The sequence below is a fragment of the Pagrus major genome, chromosome 14 (assembly GCF_040436345.1).
Source record: "Pagrus major chromosome 14, Pma_NU_1.0".
NCBI lineage: Eukaryota > Metazoa > Chordata > Actinopteri > Spariformes > Sparidae > Pagrus > Pagrus major.
The window spans coordinates 7,234,106-7,261,055 of NC_133228.1; the positions used below are offsets into that span (position 1 = coordinate 7,234,106).

At 43.9% G+C, this 26,950-nt stretch overlaps 3 protein-coding genes across 3 annotated transcripts; 2 read left to right on the plus strand and 1 right to left on the minus strand.

Annotated features, from left to right (window-relative positions):
- The first annotated feature begins 130 nt into the window (after positions 1 to 130).
- On the plus strand, positions 131 to 5,287 carry apex1 (APEX nuclease (multifunctional DNA repair enzyme) 1). Its single transcript, XM_073480727.1, has 5 exons — positions 131 to 232; positions 2,329 to 2,460; positions 2,565 to 2,728; positions 2,819 to 3,011; positions 4,162 to 5,287. Exons 2-5 carry the CDS (start codon positions 2,400 to 2,402, stop codon positions 4,674 to 4,676), a joined length of 933 nt encoding a protein of 310 aa, XP_073336828.1. The 5' UTR covers positions 131 to 232; positions 2,329 to 2,399; the 3' UTR covers positions 4,677 to 5,287.
- A 72-nt stretch (positions 5,288 to 5,359) lies between these two features.
- On the minus strand, positions 5,360 to 11,610 carry LOC141008390 (uncharacterized). Its single transcript, XM_073480726.1, has 9 exons — positions 11,344 to 11,610; positions 10,443 to 10,645; positions 10,197 to 10,295; positions 9,893 to 9,985; positions 9,509 to 9,619; positions 8,847 to 8,970; positions 7,609 to 8,746; positions 7,393 to 7,445; positions 5,360 to 6,880 (listed from the first exon to the last, which is right to left on the minus strand). The coding sequence occupies exons 1-9, from the start codon at positions 11,375 to 11,377 to the stop codon at positions 5,613 to 5,615; spliced, it is 3,123 nt and encodes a 1,040-aa protein (XP_073336827.1). The 5' UTR covers positions 11,378 to 11,610; the 3' UTR covers positions 5,360 to 5,612.
- Positions 11,611 to 12,068: 458 nt separating this feature from the next.
- selenoo2 (selenoprotein O2) lies at positions 12,069 to 17,118 on the plus strand. The gene is made up of 9 exons (XM_073481136.1): positions 12,069 to 12,502; positions 13,804 to 14,007; positions 14,091 to 14,268; positions 14,379 to 14,509; positions 14,682 to 14,959; positions 15,077 to 15,239; positions 15,553 to 15,738; positions 16,107 to 16,263; positions 16,975 to 17,118. The coding sequence occupies exons 1-9, from the start codon at positions 12,069 to 12,071 to the stop codon at positions 17,116 to 17,118; spliced, it is 1,875 nt and encodes a 624-aa protein (XP_073337237.1).
- Positions 17,119 to 26,950: the final 9,832 nt, after the last annotated feature.

Consider the following 26,950-nt stretch of genomic DNA (forward strand, 5'->3'; position numbering starts at 1 on the left):
AGGCTAGCGCTGCGTGTTTATGTCAATTGAAAATTGAGAATATATATATTTTTTAGATTATTTAAAGTATTATTTTTCATCAGGCACCTGTTTAGGCAGTCACCACGCACAGCAAGCACGTGGCCAGAAATCTTTGCTGTGCTTTTTGTGTGTGAGTGGTTGTGTGTGTGTGTGTTTGGGGGTGTGAAGCAGAAGCACAGACTGGTCTCTGCATCCTGTTGTGAAAGTACAAGTAAGCTAATTTGCATCTCCTTTTCCTGAAACGCGTAGCCCGTAGAAAATACGCTACCGTTATTTAACATTTGCATTTATTGATTAATCAAATGAGCTCCGTAGGAAGCTAATTAGCCGCTGGCTGGTTATTCTCAATTCATTCTGAGAGCAGGCCGTCTGCTGCTGGCTCTGGGCTCTTTGTCACAGCGGAAAAGCTAGCGTTAGCATAGCTTGTTATAAACCTGTTGTCTAGAGAGCTGCTGTTGGTTTTTATGTCTTCTCCATGCATGCTTGTTACTTTTGCGTCCAGTGGGTCACAAATTCATCCGTGTTTTGCTTTTAGTGTACTTGGCTAACGTTGTGCTCCTCACAGCAACGACGTGCAACCAAATAAAGGCTCAGTGCGCTTCCCCTTTGTCAGAGACTTAACTTAAGCCTTACGAAAACTCATTCGACTTTTGGCCGGCTGACAAGTAACACCTACAAAACAAATGCACGTGTAAAACTGAGGTATTTTGCAGGCACTCAGAGCTCAACATGTTTTTTTACAAGGAGGGATGCATCGGTAACACTGATACTGGTGCTGATATGGATCTTATGACGGTGTTGGTACCCACATAGGTGTTCAGACATGCTTGTTGGAGGTTGAAAACTGAAGTTGGTCTCAGACTTACAGCTGAAGAAAATGGTCAATATTCGTATTAAAAAAATTCAAATAGATTGATATGTCGGCCAATGTTAAGCTTATTACAGATAAATATGAGTTTTTATTGGCCAATGAGTAACAAGAAATCACAGAAGGGAAATGTCTTTCTCACAGCCGGCCCAACTGAGAGCAATGACAGGTTTATTTATTTTAAAGGTGCGAATTTGTAAGAATTATTTATCCAAACATTTAAAAACATGTGGGTTGCAGATGTATGTACTTAAGTTTGCATGCTATCCAGCATCCTGTCTTCCAGCAGGCCCCCAGAAAGAGCACCAGGCTTTAAAGGCAGTTGTCTTAGTGGCCAAACTGTGTAATTACAGCGTCACATGATGCACTGCAGCCCAAAAAGACTTTTTCCCAGAAGCCAACTTTGTGAAAGAAGGGTCTGTAAAATAGTGGATACATTCTTTTTTGAGCATCACAACCCCCGCAAAATGAGTCATTTCACTGTCATAATTTGAGCCATTCAGTCCAGTAAAATTTCTGAAGTCTAGAAGAGCCACGCGATTAATTATTTTCTCCCCATTCAAGTTAGCCGGTCTGAACTGGAAGTCAGCTGGCTCGGTCGGTTGTGTGGGCTGCACAATGTGGAAGATCCGGGTAATTTCACAGCCGGGAAGTCAAGCGTTTTTAGCTTCAAAATACCACTGATAAGCTTTCATAGGAATGAACTGGGCTCCACCTCCAAGGCTGTGTCCAGATGTAATATAACATCCTTGTCTTCCAGCGAGCTGCATAGCTAACTAGCTCACAGCAACAACAGTTATCAGCAGTTAGCGGTTGCTCTGGTGATCAGTGCCCTCTATGTGTTTTGAATGGCCTTAAACAGGAGGCCAATTCTTACATATGGCACCTTTTACCTAAAAATAAAAGATCCTGCTCATTACATGTCTTCGTCACAGTTCTTGAATAACAAAATGGATCCCTCTAAAATATTTTTTTCTGTTACTGTTAGTTTTTATTTTAATTTAATACAATCTTTTGTTTTAAACTGCCATCAACGTCAGAAAGCCAGCATGGGTCAGTCTCCAATAAGCAATCAGTGACTCTGCATAGAGATGTGTTGGTGACTGAAAATAACAGATATGTGTTGAATTAGAATTAATGCAACCATCAACTATTTTCATTATCAAGTAATTTTTGGAAAATTTAGTCCTTAAAATGCCAGAAAGCAAAGGGCAACTTTTTTAGAACCCAAGTTATCTTTAGATGCTTGAGTTATCGGACCAACAGTACGAACTCAAACTGAACATTAACAGTTATATATAGAACAGGAAAACGTTTGAGAAGCTGAAAACAGCAAGTGGTGTCCATTTCTGTTGCCATGTTCTCTAAAACAATTATAGTTTTTGATTCATTTTCTATCGATTGAGTAACTCGATTCCTCTTCTGTTTTTCTTTTCCAGCGGCGCGGGTGTTGTTGTGTGTGCGTGTTGTGTGTCTGCGAGGTGTGCTTGCAGTCAGGGCAGGTTCAAGCATGAAGAGAGGCAAGAAGGAAGAGGTGGCGGCTGCAGACGGGGAGAATGACACAGGCTCTGGTACTACAGCAGGCACTAATGCACATTCAAATACATACCGTTCTTCCAAATTTTGTGTGCGAGTTGCCACTTTAATGACCTTGTATGTTTCTTTCATCTCACAGCTTCTGCAAAGAAGGTAAAGAAGACTAAGGAACCAGAGGCCCCAATCCTGTATGAGGATCCTCCTGACAAACTGACCAGCAAAGATGGACGCAAAGCCAACATGAAGATCACCTCCTGGAACGTGGACGGGCTGAGGGCCTGGGTGAAAAAGAAGGGTCTGGATGTGAGTCTGCAGTGACCTTGAGAAAATGAATTGGTCTAGTTCAGTTTTGAGACTAGTTTTAATGGTTAACACATTTGTTCTTCCTTCCAGTGGGTACGTGAGGAGGATCCAGATGTTTTGTGTCTGCAGGAGACAAAGTGTGCAGAGAAGTCCCTCCCTGCTGACATCACCTCGATGCCCGAGTACCCTCACAAGTACTGGGCTGGGTCAGATGAAAAGGAGGGTTACAGTGGGGTGGCCATGCTCTGCAAGACTGAACCTATCAAAGTCACCTATGGCATTGGTGAGTGGTGTCTTTAAATTCATATTCAGCAGTGAGTCCACTAGCCAAGATACTTTTATTTGCATTTGTATTGAAGATGTGAAGTTGTTTTCAGAACATCTTAGCATTTGTTAAGCCCTCCCTTTGCTTTAATAATGAATTAATGAAATCTATAACCAAGGAACTCTGCTATAAAGGAGTTATATGCTCGTGCTGGAAGCCAGTTGTTGGTTATGAAATGGAGTCCGCTAACATAAACTAACATTTACTGTTGCTCTCGTGGTAAACAGACAGTCCTTCACAAAGAAATCCACAGTCCAGCAGCATTGAACAACTTAAACAAATTGTCCACACAATTGTATCGGCAACCGAGAGAGGGACGGTCTCATTTACAATCTGTTACATGACCAATAAAAAAAGTAATACATAAAACTTGTGACAAATTGTTACATATAGCTCCTTTAAATGGACTCATTTCTTCTGTCTTTTGTGAAAATAGTGGACAGCTGCAGAGTATAGCAGACAAATGCAGTCTATTTCTCAGATTTTCCATTTATAAACCAACACCACAAGACATTTCAGGCAATGTGAGCTTGCTTTTCATCCTAGTGATCTCATAAAACTGAACTGACAAGTAGCTAACCCACCACCACCTTTGAAATCTTTGCGTTACATTAATGCAGAATTTGTACATCTTTTATTTTTTATATTTATTATAGTCACTGTTTGTTTATTGTTTGTCTTCAATGTATGCACCTTATTCACCAAGACAAATTCCTTGTTGGTGTAAAATCCTTCTTGGCAATAAATCTGTTTCTGATTCTGAGCTGTAACGAATTATACATTTTCAGTAACTTGCATGACACTGCTGTAGAGTGACTTAGCCTTGCCTACAGTCTTTATTCGCCTTCATTTCCATTATGAATACAAATCTACATAAGGAATTCTTAAATTAAGCAATGAATTCAGGTGAGGTAAATCCATTCAGTTAACAGGGCTGCTAGATAATAAAATATAATCGAAATTGTGCAAAAGTGCAATATCCAAATCAAAGAAGCTGTAATTTTTCGATAAAGGTAAAATGTTTGACAAAGCTGCATTATAATGATTTTTTTTTTACCATATCATACAGCCCTAGTTGTTAACATGTCCTCCTCTACCAACCCTGCAGGCAAGGAAGAGCATGACAAGGAGGGCCGCGTCATCACTGCAGAGTTCCCCACCTTCTACCTGGTGACAGCCTATGTGCCAAACTCCGGCAGAGGCCTTGTGCGCCTCGATTACCGCAAAACCTGGGACGTGGACTTCCGGTCGTATCTGAGCGAGCTGGACATGCAGAAGTCTGTGGTGCTGTGTGGCGACCTCAATGTGGCACACCAGGAGATCGACCTGAAGAACCCCAAGGGAAACAAGAAAAACGCCGGCTTCACTCCTGATGAGCGTGAGGGCTTCACCCAGCTGCTAGAAGCCGGTTTCACCGACAGCTTCCGCGAGATCTACCCTGACCAGACCCACGCCTACTCCTTCTGGACCTACATGATGGGCTGCCGTGATAAGAACGTGGGCTGGAGGCTCGATTACTTTTTGCTGTCGTCCAGCTTGCTGCCAGGCCTGTGCGACAGCAAGATTCGTAACAAGGCACTGGGAAGCGACCACTGCCCCATCACTCTGCACATAGCTGTGTAGGTCACTGTCAGGTGTGTAGGGCTACTGCCTTGCATAGCCTTCACTGTTTTCTTAGTACTTCCGTTCCTACTTGGCTAAAGCTATCATGTATGCCAGAGTGTGCTCTGTTAGAGTGAGGTGTCGCCTGTCTGGGCACATCGTCTCATGGCTGAAGCACTGCCCAAACTCTTTCAGTAGGCTCAGCAGTAGCTTAGTTTCCACTTCAGTTTTCACAGGAAACTTTCATGAAATGACTTCAACATAATTCATAATACCCATTTGTCTTCGTCATGTAACTGAAGTTTGTATGTAAACCCCATGATGTTGATCTAAATTCTGTCAAGACCCAACACTAAATACTGTAAACATGTCTAAGCTGATGTTCAACAGTGACCTGTGGCTGGATGTAGAGCTGTGTGACGTCTGTCTGTACTACTGCTGACCTGAGGCACAAGCCTCCATTCCACAGAACCTGCAGGAATGTCCTTGTTACTGTTTGACCTGAAACCACTGTTCCAAAAAAATGTAACTTGTTCTAGCACAAAAATGTTTTAAGCTTCTTTTCCAAACCAGTGTTAAATTTTCTGTTGTAAAACTTGCCCACAATAAAGACTGGATTTATGTAAAACTTTCTACTGCTCATTATTTGAAGATGAAGATGGAGCCAACATGATTTGGGGAAAAAAAAAACACCACAATGAATCTGAAAAACACATTCCCCTGCTCAGTGCTTTAATGGAAACGCAACCTGGAATTCAAATGGAAGAAAAATAGCACATTCAACATGAACCTGTTCCTGCAAGAGAGTCTCTATACTTTGTAGTTCACTGCAATTGCACAATATAACGTAAAAATCATCCATCTACAGTAGATTTTGTGTCAGTCTAAACTAATCTATAATCTTGTACTGTTTAATCCCCAAAATATTAATCTCTGATCAGTAAAGTCAAGTCTCGACTATGTTAACTTCATGATATGTGTCCGCTGATGCATTTTCAGATTATATGACTGCCGGAACCCCTTCCCACATTCCACACACAGGTATGGTTTTTCCCCAGAGTGTGTTCGCTGGTGTCTTTTCAGTCGGTTGGCGCTCAGAAAGCTCTTGTCGCACTCTGTGCAGGAGTATGGCCGGACTCCGGTGTGGTAGCGCAGGTGGATGGTCAGGTAGCAAGACTGAGTGAATTTCTTGCCGCAGTGGGGGCACTGGAAGGGCTTGTGGCCTGTGTGGAAACGTTCGTGCTTCAGAAGCTCGGCATGGGAAAAGAAGCCCTTCCCGCAGTCGGAGCAGAGGTACGGCCTCTCGCCTGAGTGAGTCAGCTCGTGTCTGACCAACGTCGCCTTATAGACGAAGCTCTTGTCGCACTGTGAGCAGCTGAAAACGTTTTCCCTGGTGTGGCAGCGCTCGTGCTTCTTCATGTTGCGTTCCCTCTTGAAGCTCTTACCACAGAAGGAGCACATGAAGGGCATTTCCTCTGAGTGGATCTTCATGTGGCTCAGCAAACCCCCCTTGTAGAGGAATCCCTTCCCACACTGCGTACAGGTGTGCGGCCGCTCCTTTTGATGGATGCGTTGATGTGCGGTGAGAGCTGCCCTGTAGGCGAAGCTCTTTCCACAGTTGCAGGTGTGCACTCTTTCTTCTTGGTGAGTCTGCAGGTGCCTGTTGAGGTAGCTGGCACAGGTGAAGCCCAGGTCACAGTGAGGGCATTTGTAAGAACGTTCCACCTTGTCAGCATCCTCGCTGTGGGTCTTCAGGTGTCTCACTAGCGCCGACCTCCAGGCAAACGCCCGGCCGCACTCCGAACACAGGTACTCTCCGTTCTCCATGTGGGTGCTCTTGTGCTCCCTCTGAGCCACCAGGGACTTGAAGAACTCCCCACAGATCAGACATTCGTACTTGCGCCCCGACTTGTGCGTCTGCTTGTGCCTCTCCAGTGACTGTTTGAAGGAGAACCGCCGTCCGCACTGAGAACATAGGAAGGGCTGCTCACCTGTGTGGATGCGTTGGTGGGCTTTTAGTAAGGATTGGAACTTAAAGCTTTTGTCACAGTCAGGACAACTAAAACGTCCCTCCTCATCTGCAAGGGGATGAAGGGAAAGTTTGTCGTCCTCAGCCTCAACAGAGTGAACCTTGTCAATGTGCTGCTGGACCTGTGCTTCCTCTGAGTGGTGGAAGGAGCACTTGGGACAGGAGAAGGCAGCTGATGAGCCGTCTGCAACAGAACCTTAAGGAGAAACAAAGTCATTAGAGACTGGAGCAAGATATTACCACTGTGCTAAGAAACAGCAAAAACTACATGCTTGCATTTTGGAGAGATTAAAATGAACAGTTACCTTGTAATTTTTCCATAAATAAAACAAAAGATCAAAGATTACAATTTTCCTAAAATAACTGACAGACAAGAAGCATATTCTCACATTTGAGAAGCTGGAACAAAAGAATGTTTGTCATTTATGCTTGAAAATTCACAGAAACTTGTAGTCAATAATCAAAATTCTTGCTGAATAATTTTCTGTCAATCACGTTATCAATGAATTGTTTCTGCTCTAACAGAAAATATCAGAGATAATTAATAAGTTCCAATATCAAACGTGTTCCATATATCCAAATTAAAAAAGAAATAAAGCTGCCTATCAAGTCATAAATATGTACAAGCCAAACATGTTATGTTTAAGCTCTCATATCTCTGGTTATGCATGTATATGTAGTGAGAAGGATCAAAAAATGAACACTTACTTTCATCATCGTCCTTTGATGAGACCATGGATGACCCATAAGAGTGCTCTGCACTGTTAGAGAGATAAAAAATAAATAAAACATGAGATGCTCCATTTGCCTGATGTCACAGCCACCATATATTCAACTTAACATAATACACAGTATATTTCTCTGTGATAAAACCGTAATTACATAAACAGATCAAAGTGGTTAATAAAGACAGATGGGTTTTACCAGTTGAAAGGCAAAGGCTTCAGCTCTGGAGGGCTCGCTTTGGGGATCTCCTTCCTCCTTTTAGTGGTCATGCGCTTCTGTAAATTTATCACCTGGATCTTCATGGTCGGTTTGCGTTTGCGCCCACTTGTGCGGACCTTCACTAACGAAATGACTTCGTTGTCAACTTCAGGGGCAGCGCCTTCAGGCTCAGAGGGGGGAGGCTCACTGCACTGAACCTCTACACTCTCCAGATCACCATCTGCATCATGATCTGCCTGCAGCTGGCTGTCAGGCTCAGTGAGTGCAGCAGTCACCTCACTGACATTTTGATCCCCTTCAACAACCTCTTGGTCATCATTTTGGCTCTCTGTTGGCTTGTTTGCATTGTGATCATCAGTATGAGTCTTCAGGTGCCTCGCCAGTGCCAGCTCCCAGTTAAAAGTCTTGCTGCACTGATGACACGTGTAAACACCGTCTTCCATGTGTGTTTGCTTGTGCTCCGTGCGGGCTGACAAGGAGTGGAAGGTCTCCCCGCAGATGACGCAGTTGTACTTGCGACCAGTTTTGTGTGTGTGTCTGTGCCTGTCGAGGGACTGCCTGAAAGAGAAGCAGCGGCCGCAGTCATCGCAGCGGTGGGGGCGTTCTCCAGTGTGGATAACCCTGTGGGCAGTCAGCGATGAAGCAAATTTAAATTTCTTCTCACAGTCTGGGCAGTCGTGAGGTCCCACTGAGGCTTTGTGTTGGGAGGATGCTAAATCATCCGTGTTAGCTTCTGGAAGGATGATGTTTGTCAAACTACTTTCAGATTTGTCTTGTATTTCCTCTTCCCCCGCTTCTACTTCTTCTTCCCTGTTTGTCTCATCAGGAAGCACTACCAGCGAGTCTTCAGCCACTGTAATAGTGTCTGTTACTTCACAGCAGTCTGCTCCCATCACCATCTCGATGTCTGTGCTTGTGCCCAATTCAACCTCTGCGTAATCAGTCACTGTGATTATTTCAACTGCCACGTCGTCAACAAATGATACAGTGTGTGTGTCATCACCGAGGCCTTCCAGTGGCTCTGATCGGTTAGGTTGTTCTGTAAGTTTTGTCACTCTGCTCGAGAGAACTGCAGAGAGGGAAGAGAGGATGCTGTCGCCCATGCTAGAAGGTGGCACTAGACAAAGAACGAGAATGATACATGAGTTATTGTCTTCAGTTCTGTCTTCAACAGTGAACATGAAACATAATAGATGTGGTAACGGAAAATGACCTACCATGCTGCTCTAAATGCCCGAGGTGTTTGTGATGCTGGAGCAGAGTTTTCAGGTCTGTAGGCTCAGAGACTGAACGCACACACTCCTCCAACACAGAGCATTCAGCTCCGAGCCAGGAAACAGTCTGTGGGGAAAACATATGAAAACACACATCATGCCAATTCAATCAAAAAACTTTAAAAAACTTCAAAAACAGGATAGCACAACTTTAGTTTGCAGATGAAAGACAATTTTAGAATATTTTACTTTTTCTAAAATTGATTTGTTATTTAAGTACTGCTCTGCACCTACCCTGTACTCCACATACTCTATTAACGCTTTACATGTGCATTTGATTAGCAGGAAGCTATATTTAAGTGTCACTGAACATTACATTACTGCTTACCTACTGGTGGGATTATCAGTGCTGTCATACTGGATGTATATGTCATGTATAAATTGTGCCGAGAGGTTTGTGTGACAGAAGTTTTAGTCTGTGCTGGTAAGGCCGTATAATTAACCTCCTACTTTACCAGAGCTCATTATGTGCTACATGCGTCCTGTATGTCTGTCACTTATGTGCTGATCACTCCTATTTCACTCGTCCCCAAGTACTAGGACTGAAAAACACTGCTTTAAGTCATTTCACAGTAATAACTTATTGTCAAAATAACACCTCTTACCTGCTCGAGGTCAGGTACTGGCAACAGCTGAGCTAGCCGAAAGACGAACTCTGAAAACAGTGTCTGCAAGTCGCTGTCATACTGAGGTCCATACTCAGCAGGGAAGACCTCCTTTGAAACCAACAATGGGTAGTGATACAAGTTATTTTACTACATTATACATATAAACCTAAAGTCAGCTACTTAAAGCTACTTAAAAAGACATATGTAATGTCTGCAAGAGGGTCTTTTTTAAAGGTTTAAACATATTTCCAAGCACTTTGTACCACCTGCCAGATTCTACAACAACTGAACGTGTGCAACAGAACTACATTTCATACAAATTATAATCAATCATGGCGAGTTGAATTTGGCTCCACAGAAGAGTAGTTGATACTGCCTCACCAAGAAGAAGTCTTGTCTCTCTTCAGGATCTTTGAGCAGAGTCTGGATCAACTCAAGAAAGTTAACCGCTACCTCCTCTTCTGATTCTTTTATCTGCAATGTAGAAATAAAAAATGACACATATTACAAAGCCACTACTGGATAACTGCTGAAGTGGTTTTGATAAGTGTGTTGCCCAGCCAATACCAGCATATGTTTGCATTTGATCTATAAGGAGGCAGAAATTATGTAAAAATGGCTGTTGATGGAGTTTTAAAATAGCCATGTGAAGTGAAATCTGCTAATCTAGACTGTACACACTTACATCCACCAGGTTGGAGTGTTGCGGTTTAATCTTCTCCAGATGATCCATGATGAAGTCAGGGTCCACGAGCGCTTCACTTCGGCACAACTCTAGAATATACTGATGAGGAGAAAAAGAACACATTGCCATTAAATATACAATATAGCTCACATGTCATTAACTGTCTATAACTACATATCACTGCCTCTGTCTTAAAAAACTCAATACATCAGCTATCAATGCCTTGTGTTGTCTACTGGCACCCACCCTGGCTCTTAATCCCAGGTTAAGCTGCGTCCTGTGCTTGTGCATGAGCAGCTCTGGGACCATGTCCATCACCAGGGCGACAAACTCTGCCACCTTCCAGTAGTTCATGACATCTTGTTTCTTCAGAACCTCCCACATGGAGGCTGTCATGAGCTGGAGAGGTGGGACCAGGAGGCGCAGCGATGCCAGAGGTAAGGGGTCACCTGGGAAATACAAGAGCACTCAGACTGAAAGGGAATAAAGCTGACCCATCTGTCATATTTATCCTAATTCAACTAATCTGGTATGACATCTGTCTACTTGATACATGCCAAGTTAATGATCAGAAAACTGGACTGTACTGGGGCTGATATCAACAGCTGTTTTCTCAGTTATTCCTGAAAGTCATTCTTGGACTAATGTGGTGAATTTGTTTTGAAATAAAATGCTTTAAATCTTCTTAATTACTCTACAGAATTATCGAAAATGATTCACATGATAAAAGAACAAACGAATATGAGGACAGTAAATGTTAACAGTACAGTTCAGCAGCAGGATCCTGCTGGCAGAGTGCTATTGTGTATCAGATATACAACAGCGATGTGTTTTGAACGCAACCTTACGAGAAACACAGAGTGCGTGTTCACAAACAACAACGTTGCTCAAACCCAGTTAGCTCTACTTCCACCATGCTTGTATAGTCTGTAAGTTACATAGAGAGCTCACAATGTATTCAAAGTGATTTACAGTGCAAAATAAAACACGTGAAGGCAGCGTTACTATCCGAAGCCAATAAGCTAGCTTTCAAAGCTAACTTAGAGGTAGTAGCACTGTTAAAAGTCAAAATTAGCTGAACTGTCGCTAACTCAAAGTTTCCCCACATATCTAATCGTAATGCTTCTTGTCTTCAAAGCAAACAAACCTTTGGAAAGGGCCGTGAAGACAGCCGAGTCCATGTTTCCACACCGGAGATGAAGATTTGATCAACTAGCTGTGGTGAACCTAGCTGAGGTTAGCCAGATAGCCTAGCAACCCAGCCACATTAAGCTAGAAAAGAATTGTGACAGGATGATGAGAGGGGGCGGAGGTAGCTATCAGACTAAATCTACAAACCATTTCCTCCAAATGAGACCAGCGATCTAATTAAATGTATCTCAATCAGAACAAGCAGTTATAATACATGGTTCAACTGATGTTTTCAGAGGCTGCTTCTTCTTCTCTGTTTATATTAAACAGCTCATGACATTTTTGTAGTTGTTATCGCCACCTGCTGGAGGTTCTTTGCACTGCGGTCTCAAAGAATGAAACAATAATGCTCTGTCTGTCTTTCTAATGGCTTCAACAGTGTTAATAAATAATAATTACTATTTTATGTGTGTTTGGTGTTTTCTGCTGTGTTTCCAGCTCTCTTCTGCGGTTTTATAAAACTTTCCTTTTCCTTTATTTGCGAGTTTTCAGTCTTTTTTTATTTGTTCTGATTTAAACCATTGGTAGGCTATAACATTGGATTACTGCTGTATAATGCTGTTTTCCCACGTGTTTTGTGCCCTTGAAGGCTGCTTTCCGCCTTCATGTCATCCAGCAGGTATTAAAGCCAGCACACAGCCCTGATAATGCCTGACTGGCTCGTATTAAACGCCAGTCTTCATGGAGCCCTCTCGGTGTGAGTCCGCGGCTCTGGAGCGGTTACCTTTCAACAACACCGCGCTGAAAAGGCTGCCGGTGGAGGACTCGGAGGAGCCCGGCTCCCGGACGGTCCCAGCGGCATGCTTCTCCCGAATTCGAGCTCTCCAGCCCCTGGTCCGTCCGACCGTCGTGGCCCAGTCCCAGTCGGCTCTCTCTCTGCTCGACCTGACCGAGCAGGACGTGTTGAATAATCCCCTGAGCCCGGAGTACCTGAGCGGCTCCAGGCTGCTGCCGGGCTCCGAGCCGGCCGCGCACTGTTACTGCGGGCACCAGTTCGGCCTGTTTGCGGGTCAGCTGGGAGATGGAGCGGTGATGTACCTGGGGGAGGTAGAGTCGGGCACCCATGGGCGATGGGAGATTCAGGTGAAAGGTGCCGGAGTCACACCTTACTCCAGGTAACTCATGCCGTCTAACTTTAAGAAGACAACACGTTTGTCAGTTTTCAGGTGCTGGTAGTTTACCTCAGTATTTCCATTCTCTGCTACTCTGTAGAAGCCCATTTCTGCCAGTTAAAGGGAAAAAAAGACATTTCCACGGTAAGTCACAATTATGAAATAAAAAAGTAATAATAATAAGTTAAAAAGTCGAAATTTTTAGATTAAATCAACATTTATCTTATAATTGACTTTTTATGTCATGATTATTATTTGATATCTCATAATCTATTGTTTTCTCATAATTTGGACTGTTTATCTCATAATTAATATTACCTACCATGGGAATTTATTTATTTATTTATTTATTTTACAGAAGCTTAGTTTTCATCAATTATTTATTGAACTGGCAGGAATGGGCTCCTACATACGCCACTTAATTTTGTAGGCCAATAATACAGTATATTCTTTACTCTTTTACTTGCTTTTTACTTTGCACATTGTATCAGAGCCAAAGTAGCACATTAAATAATTTTATCAGTAATATCAAAGATAGAAAAAACTCTTATTCCGATAATCAGGAAATACTGAACATCGGATCCGCTAATTGCCAAAGCTGATAATCAGTTGGCCCATAGTATACAGTATATAGATACATGTAAAGACATTCATAATTAAATTTTACTTTTACTTTGACACTTAAGTACATTTAATATCAGATACTTCAAGACTTTTACTCAAATCATGTGTGACTCTCACTCTTACCAAAGTAATATTTAAACACAATATCTTTACTTTTACCCAAGTATGACTTTTGGGGACTTTTTACAACACTGACCATCAGATCTACATCAGAAGCAGGTTAAAGCTCTGTGACAAAATGATGTTGGAGGAGGTTTTCTCGCACCAAGTGAGAGTATTTCAGCAGGTGACACAGCCAGTCTTTCACAAGTCTTTTCTCACCGGAGGCATGTGAATGCATTAACCCAAGTTGAGCTGCTTAAGAGCTTAACTGCTTGGCACACATCAGATGTGTCCCCCGTTGCTCAACAACTGTGTGATCAGGAGAACCAGTACACATTACAGATTTGGTCTGTAAAAAATACAAAGTAAAGTGAATATTTGGAACTGTTCATTATTCTTGTTTTTTATATTTACAATAAATCTCACCAGTCTCACTCAGTCTTTTTAATGGAATAGTTAGATTAATGTACCTGGAAAGCACAAACCATTGCAGGTCTTGTTTTGTAACAAAATACAAGATTCATAACATTCAACATATTATTCAGAGTTGAAAATCAGACACGTTACAATTTCCTCAGAGATGGTGATGGCAGGAAGGTGCTTCGCTCCAGCATCAGAGAGTTCCTGTGCAGTGAGGCCATGGCTGCCCTGGGGATACCCAGCACCCGGGCAGCCTCCCTGGTGACCTCTGACCTCTACGTCAGCAGAGATCCGCTCAACAGTGGCAGGCGCGTTCCTGAACGCTGCTCAGTCGTCCTGCGTCTCGCCCCTTCCTTCATCAGGTAGGAAATATTTCTTTTTTTTTAAACTTTGGTCATGTGCTGTCTCTGGAGAGTTCATTATCTTTCTCTGACTTTTGTTTTAGATTTGGATCTTTTGAGATCTTTCGGGGTCGTGATGATTTCTCAGGCCTGCAGGGTCCCAGTGCAGGGCGGCATGACATCCGCGCTCAGCTGCTGGATTATGTCATTGAGACTTTTTATCCTTGTATCCAGCAGACTCATAGCAACCGGAAAGAGAGGAATATGGCTTTTTTCAGAGAGGTGAGTGTGATACAATCTTAAACTCATCTTAAACAGTGGCATGCTTAGTGAGATTGGTTCATTTCATGCTGATATTCTAGCATTTCAGTCATCGGATTGTTTATCCCCAGGTGATGATGCGAACCGCAAAGCTAGTGGCCCAGTGGCAGTGTGTTGGGTTTTGCCATGGTGTCCTTAACACAGACAACATGAGCATCTTGGGTCTTACTCTGGATTATGGCCCCTTTGGTTTCATGGACAGGTAGGCTGCAGAAAGTCTGCACTTATTTAATTGACCAGAGCGCCGTCTATACTTTTGCATTTAGCAATTAGATCACTCAGAATATGAAAAACTGATACTTCAACTCCACTTAAATGTTTGTAGAAGTAAAATTACAATATTTCATGCCATGGTGTGTCATATTCTGTGTCAGATTTGATCCAGATTTCGTTTGCAACGCCTCAGACAAAAGAGGGCGCTACTCATACCAAGCGCAGCCATCTGTGTGCCGCTGGAACCTGGCTCGCCTGGCGGAGGCGTTGGGCTCTGAGCTGGACGCAGCTCAGGCAGGGCCTGTCCTGGATGAATTCATGCCCACGTACGAAGCCTTCTACCTGGGTATCATGAGGAAAAAGCTGGGCCTTGTCAGAAGAGGGGAGTCAGAGGACAGCGAGCTGGTATCAGACCTGCTGGGCCTCATGCACAACACTGGTACAAATGACTCATGGAAGGAAGTTGGACATGGAAAAAACTACTGAGCCTTCACATATATTTTTTTCTAGTTATGCTTTTGCAGTCTTGTGATTTTACTCTAACATGTCTTTGCAGGCGCAGATTTCACCAACACCTTCCGCCTGCTGAGCCGTGTCCCTTGGCCTGAGGAGGGCGACAGTGAGAGGGCCACAGTGGGGCCAGCAGTGGACCTCATCCTACAGCAGTGTGCCTCTATTGAGGAGCTAAAGGTGGCTAATAAGCCAACTATGGAGAACCGGTGAGGGAGTGTATGGTGGTTGAATACGTGTGTCTCTTCATAAAGCAGCTATAATAAGAAGATCAAGTCTCCAGCTGCCCCACCATATACTCCTAATAACAGTGCATTCAATACTAGTTGAGCAGTACTGGTTTTAGATGATTAAATCTCTCTTGTCATCATTTCTGTCCGTTTTTTCCATTTCAATGCTAGCATTATGGGGAAAAATCTTTCCAAGACAATCTGTAAGTTAAATGTGTGGGTGTTTTGTAGCATTTGGTAGGATTAATGTTTTTTTTTTGTGGTCACCATCAAGCATTTTCTGCATTTCTAGTGAACTGGCGATGATTCTGTCCATGGCACAAACCAACCCAGTCATGTTTGGGATGGTGGCAGACACGCCAGGTGTGTCCCAGCAGCTGGAACGGATGGGAAGGCTAAAGGAGCTGCTTGAGACGGATCAGGATGAGCTGAAGGAAAAGCAGCGCGAGGACTGGATTCGCTGGGTTAGCAGATACAGGTAGGAAAAAAGGAGGACTCTGCAGTTCCCTTTATATCTATGAAGCATTTTAGCATCTTTCAGCTAGTTGTTTTGGTTTTACTGCCCACAACTTTACTAGTGCCAAATATATATTAAAAAAAGGAGAAGGCGAAGTATCTGAATACAGGCTATGTTCATTCCTCTGTGGATTGAGCGTTTTGATATTTTCACAGTATTTATATAGCACCTAGCTTTATTATCAAAAAAGACATTAAATCTCACTTTCAACAATATAGGACCTTTAATATACAGTACATTGTATGTTCTTTAATATTATTGTCATATATGATTAGTATATATTTATGCATATATGTCTTTCAACCAATTTCTTTGCACTGAAATACCAGGAGGCGTTTAGCCAGGGAGTGCGATGGCACAACGGACCTGTCTCTCATCAAAAAGGAGAGGCTCAGTGTGATGAACAGCACCAACCCCCATGTCGTCTTGCGCAACTACATCGCTCAGAATGCAATTCAGGCTGCAGAAAAGGGAGACTTCTCTGAGGTTAGAAGACCTATAAAAGTTTTTTCCACATCTCCATTTTGATCCATTAAAGCCGATCTAAAAAGCAACAGAGAGTTTAATAGTGTATCATAGGCTTTTCTCAGGGAAATTGGTCTGCAATTGTGTCATAAATGACGAAAGAAAATGATGTTTCCTGACACAGAATCAATAGTAAGACAGGCAGTGCTGCACTGGATAACTTTGAAACTATTCCCTAAAGGACAACAGTTTTTTTTAAATAGCAAAAATACTGCTGACTGGGCTAACCTCAGTGTATGGCTCACTTTCAGCTGTATGAATTTGGTATTTTCAGTAACGCTGTATGGGCATATGTCTGTGCACATAAAAAAGCACATGGCTTCAGAAACTATGAAGATTTGGTAGTTGCATTACCTGCTAACGGTAGCATTACCAGTCCTCTTAGTGACTTTACTGTCAGCAAACACATTCTTATATATGGAGCAAGAGAGAGGGCATTGTATTTGTGAAGTTTATATAGCAGACCTAGTTGACAACACTGTAATTTGAGTTGCCCATTAGGTGGAGACAAACAGCCATCAATGGTAAAGAACTCTGTGTTGCATTAATGGACTGAATTGTCTCAGTGGAGCTATGTGATTCTTTGTGTTTTTATGATATTTACTTAAGGGAATTGAAATCCTATTTTCAGCCTCAAGGATTAATTGTTGTCATGTGTGCTTTGTCCTTCAGGTCAACAGGGTCCTCAAAATTCTTCAGAACCCATACTCTGATGCCTTTGAGCCGGAGCCTTCAGATGGACCTAATGCGAATGGACAGACTGCTGCCTATGACAGGAAACCTCCTGCCTGGGCTCAAAGAATTTGCATCACCTGATCCTCGTAGAGCCTCCCTGACAGGTAAAGGAAAGAAGTCTGTATCCACACTGGAGGACCACATAGTCTTCAGAGCAAACAAGATGTCGGTAGTGGGTACTGTTACTGCGACTACTGTTGCTGCTCTCGGCCTCCACCTCAGACTTTCTTTCCTGCTTCCTGAAGGGAGGTTGTTATGTAACCCAGTGTGTTCCAGTGTTTAACAGTATGGCGATTAATCCATTCTCTTTAACATCTTTCAACACTGAAGATGTTAAAGAGTAATAGACCAGCACCAATAATTATTGATTGATAAATATTATTAATAAATAACCATGTTCAAATAACTTGGTTATGTTTTTAAAGATACAAACAAGAAGTCAATGAATTCACTGATGAAGTATGACGGCTCAGATAACCAGTCACACAATGACCTGTCTGGGTCTGAAACACCAGGAACACACTGACATCAATTATTAACAGACATGGGACGTATAAGGTCAACATGTCAGTAGTCACAAATATGAGAAATTCAAATTGTTTACCATTAAGGAATGATTGCTGCCATTTGGTTTCTGAGAATGTCTTAACGTTTAAAATAAAAGATCAAGTAGTATGTATTTATAATAAAGTGTGAGAGTTAATATGTGGTCCTACATGAAAACATTCTTTACATGAGGATATATGTGTTTGTTTGTGTGTTTGAAGTCGCCAGGGCCCAGAAAAAGGTGATATCACACATTTTTGTGCAACCTTTGAATCAAAATGATCGCAGTAAGTTTGTTTAGCCAGGCTTCTTTCATTTAAATCTTTTTCTTTTTTTTACTTTACTTATAGCTTTTATATAATACAAAATTGTGCACAGAAATATTGCATCAACAGTGCTGATTCAGCCAATGGACAAAAAGAAAAGGAAAAATGAACCTTTTTTGAGAGATTATTAGAATAATCGTAATCTTAGTGTTCATTCTAAAAGTAATCAAAATAAATAAAGGTAAGTGCTGACATTGGGCAATGGGAATAAATAAATTAATTAGCAATTAGCAAGGCACACATCACCAGACAGCTAAACACTTTTTAACTTGACTGAAGTGGCTACGTAGCTTCAATGATGAGTAGGCAGGACGTGCGTGAACTCCGTTTATTGAGGATACAGCGTTTCATGCCAAGCTGTTTTAATCATGTGAAACTGTAAATACAATAATGAAATAATGTAAATAAATATTATATAATGCAATGAAATATGAGCAGAAATGTTTTTTATAATCACAGATGAGTTAATCTACTCACACACAAAGCTGCTCCAAGCTCTACACAGGCAGATGAAACCAGATGAAAAAAAAGGAAGCCTCGAAACTCAACCATGCGGTCCTCTAGCCTTTTGCAACTAATCATGAGACTCGATAGCGGAAGATCATGTGACCTGAACAACCAATGAGGATGCGAACATAAAAATGTTGTGGAAAGGCTGCATTCTTCCTAAAGACCACAGGAGGCGCTATAACACTTTCACAAAATAAAACACATGCAACATCACACTCCCCGCCTGGTATTTAACACAATACCACTATGAAAGATAAACACTAGGGGAGTAAAACAAAGGTTCATGTCACCTTAGGGAGACATAAGCACCACCACCTCTGTGATGGGTGGCGAAGAAAGGTCTTGGAGGTCTCTCCTCTGACGACCTTGAGCCCCACTTTCCTGACCTTGCCATCGCTTGAAGGGAAGGTTTTTGTGACCAGCGCCATAGGCCACTGGTTCCTCTCCACCTGAGGATCACGAAGAAGCACTATGTCTCCTTCCTTGATGTTGGGGCGGCTCCTCAGCCACTTGGACCGACTCTGGAGTATCGGGAGATACTCGCGCCTCCACCTCTCCCAAAAGATGTTGGCCAAGTGCTGGACTTTCCTCCACTGCTGGCGGTGTAGATCTGCATCGACGAAGCTCCCTGGAGGAGGAGGAGAACTACAAACCTTCTGGGAAAGGATCATGGCTCGAGTAAGGAGCGATGGAGCACTCACATCTGTAGAGATAGTCGTCAGAGGTCTAGCGTTAATTATGGCGGACACTTCCGCCATGAATGTAGACAAAACCTCATGAGAAAGATGAGATGGCTGACTCTGCGACAACATGGAGTCCAGAATCCTCCTGGAGATCCCAATCATCCTCTCCCACACTCCACCCATGTGAGAGGAATGTGGTGGATTAAAGATCCATGTACAGCCCTCTTTGCTGAGGAACCGGAAGACGTTAGGCTCCTTGTCATCTCGAAGGAGTATTTTCAGCTCCCTACATGCTCCCTTGAAATTTGTGCCGCAATCGGAGCGTATCAGCTTCACCGGACCCCGAATGGCGAAAAATCGTCTAAGGGCGTTTATGAAGCTCGATGTATCCATGGCCTCAATCAGCTCGATATGAACTGCACGCACACTGAGACAGGTAAAGATCACTGCCCACCTCTTGCTGTAAGCAGCACCTCCACGTGTGCGTCGGGTAGAGATAGTCCAAGGCCCAAATACGTCAATGCCTACGTTGGTGAAAGGTGGCTCTGTGCTTAACCGGTCTGAAGGGAGGTCGGCCATCTTTTGCTCAGCTGTCCTTCCTCTGAGCTTGGTACACGTCACACACTTGAACAAATGTCTCGCAACGCACCTCTTGACGCCAATCATCCAAATGCCATCAACGTGTATCGCTCCCTCCGTAAAGATCCGGCCTTGGTGCTTAACTCTCTCGTGATAGTAGCTGATGAGCAGACCACCGATGTGGCTGCGACCAGGGACAATGAGAGGGTGCATTTCTTCTGTCTTGAGAGTTGAATGACGAAGTCGACCCCCAGTTCTCAAGAGTCCATCACTGTCAAGGATAGGATCCAACTTCCTCAATGGACTGCTCTTCGGGATGCCCAGTCCTTGCTTCAGACGAGACATCTCAGTGTGATATGTTTCACTCTGGACACATCTAATGATAACCTGTCTTGCTTTCAGCAGATTGTTGGATGTATGGATCTTTGAACATTGATGCCAACCTTTACATTCTGTTTTTCCTTGTGTGCTCTTGGTTCTCATGGTCTCAGCGATGTGAATCAGAGTGGCGATAGCTCTGATGAGAGACTGCCAGGTTGAGAACCTTTCAAATCGCTTAGAGTCCAGATTTATGTCGGTACATGTCGTGAGGTGACAGCGCACTTCTACATCAGAGTCTGGGTTCACAAGGCCATAAGATGTCTCCATAGGTGCATCTTCTTTCATGGGTAGCCGCAGGAACTCGGGCCCGGTGAGCCAGCTGGTGTTTGACAGAAGCGCAGCAGGAACTGACCTAGTTGCTACATCTGCTGGATTCTGACTGGTGGATATGTAGTGCCACTGTTCGGGGCTCGAGAACTTCCTGATGCGCTCCACCCTGTTACTGACATACACGTAAAATCTGCGGGTAACATTGTGAATATAACCCAGCACGACTTTGCTGTCAGTGTAAAACTTCATGTCATCAATCTTGACATCCAGTTCTCTGGACACCAGCTCCGCAATTTCGACAGCGAGGACCGCAGCTCCCAGCTCGAGCCGTGGGATGGTATGGACAGACAAAGGAGCTAATTTAGCCTTCCCAATGACAAATCCAACGTCCAAATCCACCTTCAAGTAGACCACTGCAGCGATGGCCTTCACGGAAGCATCCGAAAAGACGTGCAGCTCTACGTGCTGAGCGTTAGAAATGGATATACTTGTGTAGCAACGAGGAGTCTCAAAGTGTTCGAGAGCTTGTAATGAATCTCTCCAAGCGATCCACTCTCCTTCCTTATCTGCTGGGAGGGGCTCATCCCAGTCAGTGGTGCCTTGGGTTAGTTCTCTCAGCAGAAACTTTCCTTGAATAGAGATTGGCGCTACTAGGCCAAGCGGATCGAATAAACTATTCACCGTAGCAAGTACACCTCTCCGTGTGAAAGGTTTTTCTGTGCTGGAGACCCGGAAGGTGAATGTGTCTTTGCGCAGGTCCCAGTTCAGTCCTAAACTGGACTGCATTGGAAGAGAATCACTCTCTGGATCGAGTTCTTTCAAGTTCTTGGCGTACTCAGAGGCCGGAAACGCTTGCATGACTGCGGGACAGTTGGATGCAATCTTGTGGAGGCGTAGGTTAGACATGCCCAGCATACCTCGCGCCGCTTTGAGTAAGCTGACAGCTTCATCTTCTGATGGCAGTGATGCGAGGCCATCGTCTACATAGAACTCTCTATGTATGAACTCTCTTGCTGCAGAGCCAAACTCTGGTTCACCATAGAATGCAGCTCGTCTGAGGCCGTAGGTGGCCACAGCCGGAGAAGGGCTGTTGCAAAATACGTGAACCCGCATCCGGTACTCAACAACCTCATCTGTAGGGTCATTATTCTTGAACCACATGAAACGAAGAAAGTTTCTGTGATCTTCCCTCACGAGAAAACTATGAAACATCTGTTCGATGTCTGTGGTGACAGCAACCCGTTCACGTCGAAAACGCATCAGAACTCCCAATAAACTATTGGTCATGTCTGGCCCGGTCAACAACACATCGTTGAGAGACACCCCGAGATGTTTTGCGCTGGAGTCGAACACGACTCTGATGTTCCAAGGCTTGCGCGGGTGGTACACTCCAAATGTGGGGAGGTACCAGCACTCTTCTCCTTCCGCTAATGGTGGAGCCAGCTCTGCATGATGCTGATCGAAGATCCGTTGCATGAAGGCGACAAAGTGTTGCTTCATCTCTGTCTTCCTATCAAGAGTGCAAGAGAGGGATTTAAAGCGACTCTGAGCTTGCTCCCTGTTGTTAGGCAGACGTACTCTTGAAGGACGGAAAGGAAGAGGAGCTACCCAGTTGTTTCCTTCGTCGATGAACGCCTCTTTGTCCATTAGTTCGATAAACCGTTTGTCTTCAATAGAGGGGGCAATCTCATTGTCCTCCTCTGTGCGCTGGAAGACATTACTTCCCAAAGAATCGCCTTCAGAGCGTTGAACTGATATGCGAGCGAGTGGTGAGCTCTGCAGACTGTGAGGACTGTGACACTTCTGATTGCTCACAGTGGGTTTCTCCTTCAAAGTGAGATGGTTTGGGCAGGGCGTGAAGTGAGAGTGGCATCCATTCTGAAGGACGTGAGTACGGAACACGTTTACCTCTTTGGGTTTGCGTGCTGTGCCTAAACAGGCTTCCCCAACGATGACCCAACCGAGGTCCAAGCGTTGGGCGTATGGCGCACTGTTAGGCCCGTTGCGCTGCTCTCTCACTTTGTGGACTTGTAGAACATCACGCCCGAGGAGAAGGAGGATCTGAGCCTCAGGATCAAGTGGAGGAATGTGCTTGGCAACAGAGTTGAGGTGAGTGTGATACTTAGCTACTTCAGGAGTAGGTATCTCCGTCCTATCCTCAGGGATGTAGTTACACTCTATGAGAGTCGGGAGGTTTATGCTGAAGCTTCCATCCAGAGTTTTTGCAACGAAGTTTGTGGCTCTCCTCCCAGACATCTCAGTGAGGCCAGCACATGTCCGAAGTGTGTAGAGTGACTCTGTGCCCTCCAGTCCAAAGAGGTCAAAGAACTCAGATCTAGCGAGCGATCTGTTGCTCTGATCATCAAGGATGGTGTAGAGTTTCACCGTCCTGTCTGGCTGACCCTTGGGATGAACTGTGATGAGGCAAATCTTTGAGCAGGAGCGCGGGGGATTACCCTCTCCACAAACCTCCGTACACTTTGAATTCACAGTAGGAGACTGCCCACCCTTCTCCTCCCCGCCGTTCTCTGACTCAGGGGTCTGGCTAAGCCATGGGGCTGGTCCAGGATGAAGAGCCGCAACATGTTTGTCACTGCTGCACTCTTTGCACTGTACTGTGATTTTGCAGTCTTTGGCATAATGTTTGCTTGACGAACAACATCTAAAACATATGCCAGCTTCTTTAAGGTATGCCTTGCGTTCTTCGATCGTTTTGGATCTAAAGCCTCTGCAGTATTTAAGGGGGTGAGGCTTTTTGTGAATAGGACATTGCCTACTAACATCTGGCCTAGCACAAGGGGTCCCTGTATCATCAGAGTCAAGCATGGGAGAGACCTCTGTCTTGTGTGAGGAGATGAAGCCTCTGGAGCTATTCATCTTCTTTACTGTGTTATTTGGTTTCATTATTGTGTCTGCTGAAGAGGACAGAGAGAAGCTTGGGTCGTTGCGAATGAAGGCCTCTCTGCAGACGAATTCAACAAAGTAGGAGAATGGTGGGAAATGTACCTGGTAATGTGCTTTGTAATTACTACCATGAGTGATCCATTTTTCCTGGAGACTGAATGGCAACTTCTCTACTATGGGCGTCAGACCTCTCGCAGTATCCAGGCAAGCTAGTCCAGGTAGGTTCCCCTCTCACTGTGCTGATGCTAGCTCTTGTAGCAGGTCGCCCAGCTCTCTGAGCTTTTGCGGCTCTTTGTTAGAGACCTTGGGAAATTTCTCCAGTCTGTCAAAGAGAGCTTTCTCTATCATCTCTGGCGATCCATAACACTCATTAAGACGAGTCCACACCATTCTCAGGCCTTGAGCTGGGTCGCTGATGTGTACAGCTCTAATCCTCTTCACATGCGCTGAAGACTGTGGACCCAGCCACTTGGATAGCAGGTCGAGCTCCTCACTTGAGGTAAGGTCTGTTCCTTCAATGGAGTTTAGGAAACTCGACCTCCATGCCCAATAACTTTCAGGTCGATCGTCGAATTTGGTGATGCTGGAGCTAAGCAGTTCCCTACGAACGAGGAATCTTGCAATATCACCAAACCCTGTACGGTCAGCAAAGGGAGTTTGAGGAGTCTGCCTGCTGAAAGTAGGTGTGAATGGCTGTTTTGGCCTCGTAGTGTAGAAGTTATGAGGGTCATCATCAGGACCTGGCTTCAGCATTGGAGTGGTTGAGATACGTGGTCTGGTGTCTGTGTGACCATCATAGAGGTTTGGAGTTGCACTGTTCAACTTAGCGGGATTGTATAGTTGAGGCTGACTCTGTGGCGGCTCAGTGAGTACAGGGTTACAGCCTTCCTGTGAATGACGCTCAACATACTCACTGGTCCTTTCCTGTGGCAATTGAGGAGGAAGGGCCCCGATGTTGGAAGCTCTGGAGCCTTTTTCTAAATCTTCTGCTGTAGACTCGAGAGCTTGGGCTTCTGCCTCTGCAGCTGCAATCTTTTTGTCTAGCTTCAGTGTAGCTAGAGCAGCCTCCATCTTAGCCTTTTCTATTAGCAGTTCATTTTCTTTCTGAACAAAGCATGTGCAGGCACGTGCAGCTAAGACTTTAGCTCGCGCCTTAGCCGCTGCTAAGCTAGCAGATGAACTTCTTGAGCTTGAGCTGGACTCACTAGAAACTGACCTGGCAGCAGCACCCTGTTCCGCTGATGAGCCTGCCTTCTGTCCTTCTTTGGGAGGCGCAGCATCCATCTTGAAACGTACAGGGAGATCAGGCTGGCACTGCTGAAGCTTCTAATGAGGAGTGCTTCTCTTTTCGTGAAAGTATTTGCCGTGCAGAACCCGCTGAGTTGCTGTGTTTTCACTGTTCTGGCACCTGAGCGCGTAGCAAGGCACACATCACCAGACAGCTAAACACTTTTTAACTTGACTGAAGTGGCTACGTAGCTTCAATGATGAGTAGGCAGGACGTGCGTGAACTCCGTTTATTGAGGATACAGCGTTTCATGCCAAGCTGTTTTAATCATGTGAAACTGTAAATACAATAATGAAATAATGTAAATAAATATTATATAATGCAATGAAATATGAGCAGAAATGTTTTTTATAATCACAGATGAGTTAATCTACTCACACACAAAGCTGCTCCAAGCTCTACACAGGCAGATGAAACCAGATGAAAAAAAAAGGAAGCCTCGAAACTCAACCATGCGGTCCTCTAGCCTTTTGCAACTAATCATGAGACTCGATAGCGGAAGATCATGTGACCTGAACAACCAATGAGGATGCGAACATAAAAATGTTGTGGAAAGGCTGCATTCTTCCTAAAGACCACAGGAGGCGCTATAACACTTTCACAAAATAAAACACATGCAACATCACAAATTAATTAACCCTAACAAGTAAATAGTAATAAAATCAGCCATCCAAATGAAAAGCCAAGGCATTACATAGAAAACATGATACCAATAGAACAAAGGTCGCTCAAATTACAATAGTCATTCATAAGTGAGGTGTACAGCTTATACTTTAATATTTAAGTTTACTGTAGTTGGTTGACCAAGCTCATTGCATTTGGGATAAAGGAACCCTTGTAGATCTCTTGTTTGTCAGGGGTATTCTGTAGTGCTGTCCTGAGAGGAGCAGCTCAAACTCAGGGTAGAGGGGGGCTGTTTTGTGTTTATGATTGACGTGGCTTTCCTGTGTACAGCTATGCTGTAAGATCATTGAGTTCCTTCTGTTGGTGGCTTACTTAGCTTCCCTGCTGTCAACAATACTTGTCAGCTTGTTTCTATTTACAAAAGTCAAGTGCACAAAGATATTAAAAACAAGGACGCTCTCTTTTAGGGTAACATACACATTTACCCCTTCAGTTTCCTCATTAAAAACAGTCTCTGATGAGCTTTCTTACATATAAAATCAACATTTATCAGTGAAACTTAATTTGTCAACTAGATATGCTCCCAGTTTGGTCACACAGTATCAGTGATACTTACTGCTTTGTTTGAAATAAGTTAATTTGTTTGTTTCCAACATTATTGAACAATGACCTGGACTTTGAGCATTGCTCTAGCTTGGACACCTGATCAAAATAACCAGATACATAAGGCAAAGTCATCAGCATATTTGAATAGCTTAAAATAGTTGTTGTGCAGTGTCATCATTCATTGGTGTACACCGAGAGTATAACGAGATAAAAAGCAGGCCTATTGGGCGCCTGTGTTTAAGACAATCTCATCAGAGAGAGGATTTGCCTCCTCCGTCAGCGGGGATTCATTTTGTTTTGCAGTGTAGAGTTTCCACTGTTATTCCAGTTGTTCCACCGTTACCTGGGGATATTGACCTGGGAAGACAATGCCTCTGCCTGTTTTGGTTGCGCAGTGACAGATGTGCTTCCTTTGTGCTGTAATTCTACCTTTGTTCGCCCGGGGGAAAAATCCAGGCCTGTGGCAGGCCAAATAGCAAAGTGAAAGGGATGGTGTCATTTTTCTACAGCCATTACACTGTGCAGTCAGAATCTACTTCAGAATGATAAGTTTAAGGGAAAAAAAAGTTGTCACTGCATGTTAAATGATACCATCAGAGAGATCTGAACTTATACAACAGTTACTAGTGTTTTTGTATTTGCTGCAGAATGGATTGTTTGACTTAAATGCACACCATGTTACATCAATCATCTAGTTCTTTTACAGACATTTTATTGGCCACACTACATCTACACCAGCCCATCAAAAAGACAGGCAAACATTTCCGTAGTGTCATACTACTGCATGACATGGTGGGAGGATATTTGCCTTCTTTCTATTTCGGTTTATCTGAATACTAAAACAAGAACTCTACTGTGACAGTAACACATAGTGAAACTAATTATGTTATAAAAATGACCTGCCCAGTGTCTCTTCTTTCAACCTCACAGTTCTGCCCCCATACCCACCTATCGCCCACTTGACTGTACCGGCTCAACTTGTTTCAGCATGTAAACAAAAAGCTGATGACAGAGTTGTTTAGTGCATCGACAGTGCTCTCTGTGCTCTCAGTGCTCTGCATGCCTGGGGAGTGAGCTGACGGCAGCCACATCAACTCAAAACTGAAACTGTTGCTTCATTTGAAGCTTGCTTCACTCAGAGGATGGACGCAGAGCATGAGGATCGGTTGATCACATGACCAGCTCAAAGAACAGAT

Excerpts from the sequence above, each read along its gene's own strand:
- apex1 (XM_073480727.1), top strand. The coding sequence starts at position 2,400 with ATGAAGAGAGGCAAGAAGGAAGAGGTGGCGGCTGCAGACGGGGAGAAT. Across the intron at positions 2,461-2,564 it reads GGAGAATGACACAGGCTCTG|CTTCTGCAAAGAAGGTAAAG; the intron begins GTACTACAGCAG and ends TTCATCTCACAG. Across the intron at positions 3,012-4,161 it reads CAAAGTCACCTATGGCATTG|GCAAGGAAGAGCATGACAAG; the intron begins GTGAGTGGTGTC and ends CCAACCCTGCAG.
- LOC141008390 (XM_073480726.1), bottom strand. The coding sequence starts at position 11,377 with ATGGACTCGGCTGTCTTCACGGCCCTTTCCAAAG. Across the intron at positions 10,646-11,343 it reads CTTCACGGCCCTTTCCAAAG|GTGACCCCTTACCTCTGGCA; the intron begins GTTTGTTTGCTT and ends TGTATTTCCCAG. Across the intron at positions 8,747-8,846 it reads CGGGCATTTAGAGCAGCATG|TGCCACCTTCTAGCATGGGC; the intron begins GTAGGTCATTTT and ends TTCTTTGTCTAG.
- selenoo2 (XM_073481136.1), top strand. The coding sequence starts at position 12,069 with ATGGAGCCCTCTCGGTGTGAGTCCGCGGCTCTGGAGCGGTTACCTTTC. Across the intron at positions 15,739-16,106 it reads CGCTGGGTTAGCAGATACAG|GAGGCGTTTAGCCAGGGAGT; the intron begins GTAGGAAAAAAG and ends CTGAAATACCAG. Across the intron at positions 16,264-16,974 it reads AAAAGGGAGACTTCTCTGAG|GTCAACAGGGTCCTCAAAAT; the intron begins GTTAGAAGACCT and ends TTTGTCCTTCAG.